Genomic DNA, 12,359 nt, shown 5'->3' with positions numbered 1-12,359 from the left:
AGATCCACAGCTGGTGTAAACTGGCATAGCTCCTTTGACTGTGGTACTACTACTGACAGTTCCTGGGATAAAACTCTCTAGGATTGGAAACAAGTCATTCTCCGAGAGGCTCTTTGCCTGGAGAATTTGCTCTTTCTCTGGCAGCTCACCAGAGCTAGAGTCTGGTGGCCTTTTGGGCACAGAGATAGGCCTATTTAATTAACCAGGCTTTTGGAAAAATAATTACATAGCAATTATGAAGTGATCACTGACAGATGGATGTCCCTATTAAATCCAGACAGTAGCAGTATATTTGATGTTAGAGAATACTCTTAATTATAAATGCTTGATCTTAAGGATTTGATGAACCTAGATGCGACTACGATGGGCAACTTATATAAAATAAATACAAATATGTAAAATCGCAGTTGGGGCCCGTAGAAGCAACTGTAATACAAATCATATTAATAATACTTTTATTAATAATAAACTATTGTTACAGCATGGAGAGCTTAAACATGAATCCCAAAATTCAATATGATATAGACTATAACAGAGACTCTCCTTTATATCTGCAGTCAAACAACCTCAGCCTTCTTCCATTCTGTTGAAGAAACAATTCACTTAACTACAATTGTACCTGAATGGGGGGAAAAAAATCTCAGACACAACCTCATTTTCTGATTTGAAATACTAAAACTACTTTAATAGCATCCTTAACTCCCCCTTCTTTCCGCCCACACTGGAGAGGTGTTAATGGTCCACTTCACCTTGAATGCTCCCTTAAAATATGTTAACTACTTATACTAAACAATTTGTTCCACCTTGTAAATTTCCCAGACCTGAACAAGAGCTTTGAATAAGTTTGAAAGCTTGTCTCTAAATCTAACAGAAGTTGGTCCAATAAAAGATATTACCTCACCCACCTTGTCTCTCTAATCATTTTTTGTAATACTAAAAATAAGTTTTGCTTAGTTTTCTTGTTAAAACTGTAAGTGTGGGACAAAATTCTTTTAACTTCCTTCCTGTGTCTACACTGGTACCTTTCTGTGGAAGTAATTTGACCAAAAGGAAAGGACTTGCTGCTGGTCATTGAGAACTTCCTATAAATCCCACTATACCCCTACATGCTCAGCTTTGACTCGATGCGGAAATCATATCACAATTGTCATATAGCGAGGGAGTAAGAAGAGGTTTTTACCTTCCAATCTGTGTGTTGCTGAGTGCCCTCAATTCCAGTTGCCCACAGTCAGTTAACCATTTGCCTTTTCCCCTCCTTTACTTTCTCAACAAGAATTGGGAGAGCTACCATCATGGCAGGGAGAAGAAAATTTAAGCATAAAACTGATCCTTACAATTTTTCTAACATTGTGAGGGTTTTAGATATCCATCTTCAAGTAAAGTGTGCACCTAAAATCCACTGCAAACTCTCAGAAAAATTCCCTTGTGTATACTACAGCTAATGTATATTGGATGAGGGCAGTGTGGCTGTGACAAAAGATTCTGTTAACTGAAATCTATAAATATTCTTGAAGGTCAGTAATACCCAATCTGCTTCCTCACAGACTTCTTGCTTTGGAACTTTTCCCAGCTTTGCCTAGGACATGGTAAGTCTTTTAGAGAAATGAGCTGTAATGGGAAAGGGAGCTAGTATATAGTACTTGTCTGATGCATGATTCCTTAATGCAAGAAACAATTGATCTGGATAGCATACAAGTGAGAATGGGTTCTGATTTTATAGGGAAAACGCCACTCTTCTGTTGAAAGAATGAGGAAAAAAGTGTCCCCCTGAATTCAGTTGTGTGGCATATACAGGACTCTGACTGCATCCTTTTATGGGAAAGCCTTTGAGAATGTGAAAGGATATTCTTTTTATCGAATAGCCTATAATTAAATTAATTTTAAAGTTCACATGAAATAGTCACAGCCTGAAAAGAGCTATGGAGTCTAGTTTCATATGCTTTAAAAAGGTTCCTTAGCAATAGAAATGGATATCAGTTATGATATTATTTAACTTCTGGCTGAGTTAACGATAAGTAAAAATATAATGTTCCAAGATAGGAATATTAGTTCACAATACTGCTAAATCTTAGGAGAGTCCTAACGACTGTACCTAAGTTCCAGAAGCTATTATAAAACTTCTAAAAAAGCTTACATATGTAATGCAATGATAAAAATACATTCTTTGTCAGCTCTTAACACTGGATTTAACGTGTGTCATAAACACTGATGGGAAGGTGTCTAGAAACCCTCTAATAATAATACCTGACTAGATTCATTTCAAAAGAGTTCCATAAGATGGTCTCACTCCATAGTCATCCTCCTCAATCTGTCAAAATAGTCAATCACCCCTTCTCCTCCTCTGCAGGTTTCTCTCCCTGGGCTTTAGTGATTCTGATGCCCTCTTTCTTCTTCTACCTCTCTACCCAGCATTTCCTCTTCATCTTCTCTTTAGTTATCCATTGGTGTGCACCAGGGTTCTGTCCTTAATCCCATCCTCTTCTACCCTCTCCTAAGGAAAATTCATCTGCTCATGCTGTATCAATCTTTGTAAAACTGCAATTTAGCAAATTATGTAAAGGACAATTTATCATATTATTGTAAAGAAACATTTAATACATGCTACTTCAGTAGAATACACAGGAATCTGCTCTATTTAGTGATTGGAGATTATCTGCAGCTCCTTTTACTAAACAGAAAGTTAATATAGCTCTCGTATAAATGGTTATCTTGAACACTACATATCTCTATCTGTCTACCTAAACTATCTTTGTGCAGTTTTGGATTGCTGACTGTCCTTCTGATGTCTCCTCCCAGATTATCCTTCAACTATGACAACCTCAAAAGAGTGAAAACTGAACTTCTCAACTTTCCTTCAAAAGCTTTCTGCTCTCTTTTCCCTCTCCATAACCTTAGACTATTCCAGGTTCTTTCTAAATACTGTTGTTTCCTCCTCTTCATCACCTCTAAAGTCCTTCTGTCTTGCAACTTCCTCCTGTCTGGCCTCCATGCATCTCATTTCATTCCACCCCCTCAGTTTCATCAAAAAGCTACTCCTAAAATTAATCTCCTCCTCCAGCTGCTTTGACCATTTAAATCTCCTATTTGAATTTGTTCAGTGGTTTACTCTTATCTTTTGCATCATGTTCAATTCTTTGTAACATATCACATTATTAAACCCATCCCTAATGTATATAGTTCCTCTCACTTCTTGCTACCCTCCCCACACGCCTTTGTCGACACAAACCTGCCTACTGAGAACCCTTGGAACAGGGTGGCAGAATTCTCTGTTGCCCACCTTGGGAGCAGTCGTTGCAACCTGGCAGGGAGCTGAAGGTTAATTACTGCTGACTGGAGCAGATGTAGCCCATTAGATACTACACTATATGTAAGTAATAATAGCCTTTTGAAATCAGAATATAGGGCCTGGGACAGACAGGTAATAAGGGAAGTAATCTAGTCTTGAAGAAATGAAAAATAATGGGGATGAGGCAGTGAAAGGAGGACGTATCCATCTAGTTATCGTTCACAGTAAGCACATCTTTCCCTATTGTTTATGGTATGAAGAATATAAAATGTTTAGTTGTATCCCTCATTTTCTTGAATATATTGTCCTGGTCTAAAATTCATACAAGGCCTAGGCACCACTTAATTCCTATTTAAAGCCTTAAGTGTGACTTAAGCAGTGTACCGACCTTGCACTGGCCCTCTGCACAGGTATAAATTTCACAGAGAAAGGCTATCACGTGAGCTGCAACAGACATCTGAGCTTTTTGCCATCACAAGATATACCACTTATGCTTTAATTACTGTGAATCCAGCAAAAGCATGATTTTTATCAAATCAATCAGCAGTGTGAATTTATTTATTTATTGCTCGCTTCTGAGGCCAACATTTTTAATTTATGAAATAGTTGTGAAAAATGTTTATTGGTTTGTATATCCATAATATCCAGCTCTAACCTTAAAACATGTTCAAGAAGTTGTACATTTTACTAAAAAGGAATAGGAACAGGCATTCCACAGCTTCTGTTGAAAATGGTTGCAGAGACCACATAAATTGGGTTATAAAATATATATTATTTTTACTAGTGCCTCTAGACTATTTCTTGGCTTCAGTGGTTCTTTAACATTGACTAACATCAACTTCTCCACATGGACTACATTTTTCTTTTATTACTGCCATTCTATTTTCTACTGTCATCATGCTACAGAGCAGCCTACATTTTCAGGAAAGTCCTTGGATTAAGGGCTTTATGGAAAATTACAAGACCTTAGCCAAACATTGTAATTCCAGACAATTGAGGGCAGATTCAGTGGATAGGTTAGACTGACATGATAAAACTGAACACAAGGCCATTTAGGGGGAAAACCAAAAGATGATAGCAAAAAGTACAAAACAAGTGAAGGATAATTATCTAGGAGAGGAAGAAAAAGATATGAAGGCTCATAGGAAACCTGGAGGAAATTGCATTTTACTTTGGAAAGGACAGAGATTAGAAGAGTAATGGGAAGGTTAAGAAAAAAACAGCTTAGAAAGAAGAGACAGGGAGCAAAATACTATAATTATTTAGAAAAATGGTAAGCATGCTCAAGAATAAAGGAGAACATCAACCAGTCAGAAAAAAGAAAATGTTTGCAGGATAGAAGGTCAAATACAAGAAAAAGGCAAATGTATTCGGGAATTTAAAAACTAAATTCCAAAATGTTAATCTTGTCTCAAACTACAAAAACAAAGACATGCAAAGTTAAAGCTGACATTCTGTTTTAGCTTGCTACGCCTAAGTACTATAGCCAATACGGTATTTAGTGCAGCCCTCCAATACATTAAGAGAATATTTAATTCTGAATTTCTCTGGACTTGGATCCTAACTCTGAAGGTCTAATAGCAGTACATTCTCCACTGAGAGGTAGCTTGTCTTTGGAATTTGCCTTACACATTAGTCCAAGATTGCATGAGTTTATTAACCTCAGGGCACAGTGATATTCTACAACTATCCAAAAATAAGTGAAAGGGGCAAAATATAGGCTGTTCAGCAGTTCTTAAACAAGCGGACATTTACTTCCCTCTCTCACTTCTGAACTATACAACAGACAGTACAGTATGTTCAAATTATGTGTGGTTATTCAATCCAACAGTATTCTCTCAAGCTTTTGATGCCTGACTGTGTAATGCTGCACAGGATGAACGTTTGTAAACAGCAGGTATTTTTGCCTGCTGTTCATAAACAGCTCATTAGTTCTAAAAGTAGCAGAAATGGGCAAGTGCGACTTTAAAGTAGCTTGGCTGTTTCACATGCAGCTGAGGAGAAAGGACATTATTGGTTTAATTTAAAGTTAAAATCCAGTGGCCTGATTTTCAGAAGTTCGGCTCCCACTGAGTCGGGGGGAATTGCAGGTGTTCAGTTACTGAGGAAATTAGGCCATTGAAAACAAAAAAGTGTAATTTATTTAGGAACAAGGGTGAAATTATAACATGCAATAAAAAACAAACCCTTTCTACCAGCCGCCCCAAAAAATGTATACCGCAAAGAAAATTAAAATATATTTTTGGTCATGATTTGTATTAAGGTTCAATTTATTAATGGTTGATAGAGGGTGAATAAGAGGTTACAAGTATGTTATATACATGACTAGCATACCTTATCAATGGTTATAAGCACACCTGGAGGCTTATATAACAATCTAGAAGATTAATCTTTTATTAAAATATATATTGTCATTTATTAACTATTTATAAAGGTAATATAAAGTGACCATATTTGGCTTTTTCAGTGCATAGACTATAATGGAGTTTCATCCAAACCAATACGAAGCCATTAAAAATATGCTTGCATAGTGCTGAGCTGGCAGAACAACAATTCATTCTTGTAAAAATGAACTGTACAATAAACTGTACAATAAACGGTGACAACATAGACATGTGTACCTGGAACATTCTGATGATGAGTCTGCCATTTTGTGCAAGAAAGGCCCAACGAATGGTATGCCACCAACTGTGTCTTCCCTCTCCTTCCCCCCCGCCCCAATTTAGACAAACTGACAGACACACACCAAAAAATGAGCCAATGTCAAACCCATATTCATCCAGAGTAAAGTAGCAATTCCAATGAAATATTCCCTTCTGACCTCTCCCCTCCCTACCTCTTTAAGATACCAACCTGAGATTCATCCATTCTTCTAGATAATTAATTTGATTGTTACAAAGGGGGAAAAAACAAAGATAGCTAACAGACTGCATTAGCCACAATTGCCAATGAACCCTCTCAAAATAAGATGCTTCACTCCTCCCCACCCCCAGCATGTGCACAATTATTTACCCTTTTCCTATTTACACTTAACACAGCATTTATAAAAGTACCATTGATTTTTTTAAAGTATTATTATCTGTAAGTGGTAGCTGGCAGATTGTTTACATAAAACATTCCAAATTACAATTTATAACAAGTTTAAAGCTCCTTGAAGGTCACTTGATGCAAGTTTACTACTTGGCATTCATTTAGCGAGAGAGAGAGAGTGTAAGAGAGAAAAGCAGTGCAACATGCTTTTTTTTACCTTGCCCTTGTCAAAGTAATGGATAATTTCTTGATAAAGCTGATCTTTAAGTTGTCCTTGAGTAGTTGCCTGGTATCCATCTCGCTGAGTAAGATGTGCAGCACATGCCTCTTCTGACCACTAAACCAGATATGAAGAGTGAAAAAAATTAAGGCAATAAAAGGTGGTGTAACATATCAATGACATTGGGCTAATGCAAACATTAAATCTTGGTTTATTTTTAAAAGTGCCATCAGGGCTGGCCCGATATTTAAAAGATTTTACAGCACCTACGATGCCGTATTTTGATTTCCAGGGCAGTGGAGTTACTTACCTGAACTATAGTAATTATAGGATGGTTTATATATCTCAGCATCAGCTAAGGGACAGGTCTTTGAGGTGGTTTCCTTTTCTCCTTGATAGAAAGGATTAGAGTGACCTGGCACTCTTGATCAACACAGTTGGCTGGATAAATAACCATTATTAGTAGGTTTACACTGAGAGAAAGCCTACAAAACTGGGTTATGTCAATATGAATGGACAAAACTGTATACATAGAAGGTAAAGAGCTAAAATTCTTGGAGAAAAATGACTGGAGAAAAAGGAAAAATAGCAAACAAAAATATAAAGGCTGCCTGAAATTGGTGTGCATGTGGGGGAAGGAGGAGGGGGGATCTTGCTTTTTGTAACTTTCTAAACAATTTGACTCCATGACTATCTTAATTAAGGTTGAGAGGGTCTTTCCCCCCAATTTCTGGCTCAATGAACAACAGACTGTCTCACACTTTGATCCTGCCATACCTAGGCATGATACTTGCTATAGAACAAAAAAACAGTGCCAACTACCAGAGATGCGATGATAAACCTGCACGGCCCACAACCTGAAATGTCCTGTTACAAACACGGTCTTTAAAAATATGTAATTTATATACAGATGTGTTTTCAATAAGAACATTAGGGGTATAGTGTTTTATCTAAAATATCCATCTGGGAGGTGGTAAGGGGGAGGGATAAGGTGAGACTTCAAGTAGATTAGAAAAATAAAATTCAAAGAACTGCTCATTGTCTCCTACAGAATGTAAAATTATTGTTTTCTTGTCCCCAAAAGTAAAAGGTACAACTTTGGGATGAAAAGGAGTCCCTGCAAGGACAGCAATTCATAGATTCATTCACAGAATTTGAAGTCGGAAGGGACTATTAGGTCATCTAGTCAGACCGCCTGCATATTATGAAATTTCACCCAGTTACTCCTGCATTGAGCTCAATAACTTGTGTTTGACTAAAGCATATGTTCCAGAAAGACATCCAGTCTTAATTGGAAAGAATCAACAGACAGAGAATCCATGACTTCCCTTGGTAATCTGTTCCAGTGGTTCATCACCCTCACTGTTAAAACTGCGTGCTTTATTTCTAATATGAATTTGTCTGGATTCAGCTTCCAGCTTCCATTGGTTCTTGTTATGCCTTCCTCCACTAGATTAAAGAACCCTTTGACACCCAATATTTTCTCCCCCTGAAGGTACTTATGCACTGTAATCAAGTCACCTCTCAATCTTCTTTTTGATAAACAAACAGATTTAGCTATTTAAGTGTGTCACTGCTCCTAGATTTATAACTTTGATTAGATTACCAAGCAATTAGATTTGATTAACAAGTGATTAGATTAGATTACCAAGCGATCCAGACCACTCTGTATGACAATCTATTTGTCTGGGCTAGAACAATTTTAGTATATACTCAATAAAATGAGTTTAATCAGAAACAAGTTGCATCTGGAAGGAAGAATAAATATGCTTCCGAAGACCCAGTGATAATTTCAATTTTCAAGTCTCCACTGCTCAGCTTCAAGTCACATTTCTATAAGTAGCCACTTTTTTGTATGCAAAAACCATATTGCTAAACTACACAAATTCCAAAGGAGTCTAAAATGCAATTACATTTTTCCATACACAAAGAGCTACTGTGTACTCTTAGCTTGAACAACTTAATTTAGACGAAATGAAAATAACAAGAAAAAACATCTCCATGAGAAAGAAAGTCTCCATGAGTGAGTGTGTATGTGTGTGTGTCTGTCCAGCCGGCCTATATATGGTGTGGAGTAATTCTAAGAACTAAATAGCTGCAGATTTAAAGGTGGGATTTTCAAAAGCACTCAGGGCTGACCTAAATCTCATCCCATTAAAACCAATTTGTGTTTTACCATTGACTTCAATCTGATGACATTTATTCCAGTGCTGAGTGCCATTGAAAATCCCATCCTCAAGGTCCAGTGGAAAAAAACCTGAAGCTTTGAAGTTTTAAGTTACAAGCTCCACAGTAATGAAGAGACACTACATGAACTGAAAAAGCAGTAAATAAACTTTAGAAATTTTGACATAATCCAACCATTCACTAAAGGATTTAGAAGAAAACATTTCTCAGGGGCAGGTGATCCCATAATGCCTATTGAAGGGTTTCTTTCACCTTCTTCTGAAGTATCTGGTCTTGACTACTATTAGAGACAAGCTATCAAACTAAATGGACCACTGGTCTCATCAAGTACTTTCCTATGGAAAGTAAAGTAGACTGTTTACGCTTTAGGATGTGAAAATCACAACAGATCTGACTCATTTGTAAGCCAAAGCAAATGCTACTTTTATTTTTGCTATTTTCTATTGCCTTACATTGCAGAAGTAGAAAACTGATTATATGATGGATATTTCATTTCAATTAATTAACAGTAGTAAATTAAAATACTCATCTGGTATCTGAAAATATTTTATAAGGAAGAATAAAAATATACTCCAAAGTGTAGTTAATTGAAATAGTTTAAACTCTAAATTGAGGACACATAAAAACATATTGATTAAAAAATTGCAAAATCTAATGAGTAAAAGACAGAGTGAAATTATCTTGCACTCTGAACTCCATCATCTTCCTGGAAGATGCAGCACCTCAGTAGAGGGAAATGTTTTATCTGGTCTATCAGACTTGGTTGTGGAACATATGATCAAGCAAGTTATGACAATCTAGACATCATTTAATAACTCCAGTAAGAAAATATTATCCAGACTGTCAATCCCATTTAATTTCCCTAATGGGAATAACAGAGATCCTTGTGTCCACAAAATCAGCTAGTTATTCATTCAAATTTGTAATCAAAACCCCCTGGAAAATTCAGTGTGACTGAAGGTGTCAGAGCCATCTTCTCAAATCTTTATCTTCATAAGTTATGTCTCTGTGTAGTATATTTCATTATGAAAGCAATAACTTATAAAAGCACTTTAGCAATAGCTTTATCCTTTAAGTGCCAGCTGAATATCATTGACATTTTCATTTTTATATAATCACCAATCAAGTTTAAAATAAAGTGGAGTATATACCATTGAAAATGTCTTCACACAATTCCACAAAAGTGTTCTGAACCACATTCAACCTTACAACTACAATTTTGGCACAATGTATTCACAATCCTGAGAGAAAAGTAAGAAGGTGCTCAGGATAGCCTTTAAAAGTGTTTCAGTCAACATTTTCAATTGTGTCTTTCTAAATGCAAGTTTATTTATTCTTTATTCCAAACATTTTTCTCTGTGTTCCCCAGATTAAAACTACTAAAACTATTTTGCTGCAAATTATTAGCTAAAAATCCTTACGAAATTAGTTGCTGTTAGAAGGGCCGACTTCTTTCTTATGAAGGACAACCCTATCTTTCATATATCCGCTAACTGGTAGGTTTTTGTCCTTTGGCAAATAGCTGTTGACGTGGGGTTTTTTGTAGCACTTTCCACTACAGTATACTGCACTACAAAATCATAAAAGCTTTTAATTTATACGTCTGTTAAAGCTCTAGGTACAAATACTGAGCTATATATTGTTTATATCTCTATGCATACACATATATACATATTTACATAAATGCACCCTTTCTAAATTGATGAATTATTTTGAATTATTGCTATCACAACAATGAAATATTATAGTCACAAATTACAAGAATGAAACTACTTTGTACTCACAGTTGTCTGCTTGAGAGTGCAAATTTGGGTTTTTACAAATGAAGTGCACACACAAATTTTGCATGCAAAACTTAAGCATTAACCTTGCAAAATGTGCATTAACCTGTTGTTACTTTGCCTATCAGTCAATTCTTTGTGGAATTCAGGGTTATCATTCTAGTTCTCACAGGGAAGTTCCCATGACTATTTTGATTCCCACTTTTGGAAGCTGTGGTTTCACTATACATACCTATTTTACCATAAACACTGTTTTCCATCAGTTACTTATACAGAAGCCTCATTCTAAAAAAACATCTTCAGGGCTGGACAAAGTATTTTGCATGGAAACTTTTTTCATTGTAGAAAAATGACCTTTGTTCAAAACTGAAACTTTTCATGAAAAACGGTCAAAATTATTGAAATTTTCAATTTTTTGCAAAAATGTTCATAATATTTTTATAGTTTTCACCAAATTTTTATTGAAATGTTTATCAAAATTGTTATGGAAAAATTTAGTTTACCAATAACTGTCTTTTCTTAGAGTTTTCAATAAACAAAGTATTATGAAAATGAATGCAGTACAAGTTTTCATAAAAATATAATGGAAGATTTCATAGAAAATGGGTAATTTCAAACTCTGCTAAACAGAAATAAGTTAAACAATTTCAAAAATTTTCACCAAATAATTTCCCTATTTTTACATGTTTTAATTATCATAATAAAATTAAAGTTTATAGAAGGACATGCTTTCTGGTATATGTGCTGCATGAACATCAGCTCACTTATGCAGCTCTCACACACTGAAGACCAAATTCTGCTCTCAATAAGCATATGAAATTCGCACTAAAGTCTATGGGAAGAATGATCAAAAGAGTGAAGATCTTGACACACTGAAGTTTATGCACTATCCAAACTCAAGCCCCAAATTTAATTCTTTCTTCTACCTTTCCATGTCTCATTCTTTGAGCTCCCTTCCAGTGACACAGGATCTAACCCTGCAAAGACTTATGCCAATGCTCAATTTTATGATGTGTGGGTAGCCCCATTGACTCCATATGCACAAAGTTAAGTACAGATGTAAGTTTTTGCAAAATCAGGGCCATAAAGAGAAAAACAAAGATTTTTAAAAATCTGACTATTTCCAGTGTGAAGTTTAGATTTCTACTTCTCCCCCTCTCTCTTTTAAAGCTAAAAATAAAAACTCATTGTCACTCATTAACATGGGTGGAGTAATAAAGTAAAAATGTGATTTCAAAATGGCATGCATACTGTTGAAGTGCAACTGGAATCTTCCTAGATGACAATTCAGGGAATAAAAGAAACTGTTAATATATGCAGCAATACTTATGATGTAATGATGTAATTAAGCCACTAGTTTTAGATAACAATATGTATAAAGTGAAGCTTTTACGTGACATTACATTATGGCTTTATTACACTGTCAATCAAAGCTATAAAAAGGTAGGTATTATTACCTGGTAATATTAAAATTCTGTATGTTTTATTAAGATGTAATATAATTAATTTAATTTATACTACTAGTCTATTTATTGACCTATTTCAGACATTCCTTAAAGTACAGTGGTATCATTATATGAATTTAGATGCACTGAATTATCATAGACACTCCTTTAAAAAGACATGATCTTGGAAGGAGGACTACTGTTAATTTTCCCCCAATGTCTTGAAGCAAAGGACTAAGTTTAAGATCCTCCATAACAGTGCACTGAGCTTCCACTAGGCTCATGGGCTGACCTATTTATTACTTTAGCACAGTTGTCTATGAAAAGCTGATTTGCAAGAACAAATGCTTAGATTCTTCCAAAGGTTACTAGCATTCCTATGCATTTAGCTAATTGTTAGCTTTTTTATT

At 35.5% G+C, this 12,359-nt stretch overlaps 1 protein-coding gene across 1 annotated transcript in view; it reads right to left on the bottom strand.

Annotated features, from left to right (window-relative positions):
• Window positions 1-12,359, bottom strand: part of DOCK1 (dedicator of cytokinesis 1) — a 530,692-nt gene that overhangs the window by 79,099 nt on the left and 439,234 nt on the right. The window contains exon 38 of the mRNA XM_026650862.1: window positions 6,534-6,653. Within this exon, the coding sequence (XP_026506647.1) occupies window positions 6,534-6,653 (120 nt within the window). The remainder of the gene's footprint in view (window positions 1-6,533; window positions 6,654-12,359) is intronic.

Source organism: Terrapene carolina, unplaced genomic scaffold (assembly GCF_002925995.2).
Source record: "Terrapene carolina triunguis isolate 2854851 unplaced genomic scaffold, T_m_triunguis-2.0 Scaffold95, whole genome shotgun sequence".
Taxonomy (NCBI): Eukaryota; Metazoa; Chordata; order Testudines; family Emydidae; genus Terrapene; species Terrapene triunguis.
This window is presented reverse-complemented; position numbering and strand designations above follow the sequence as displayed.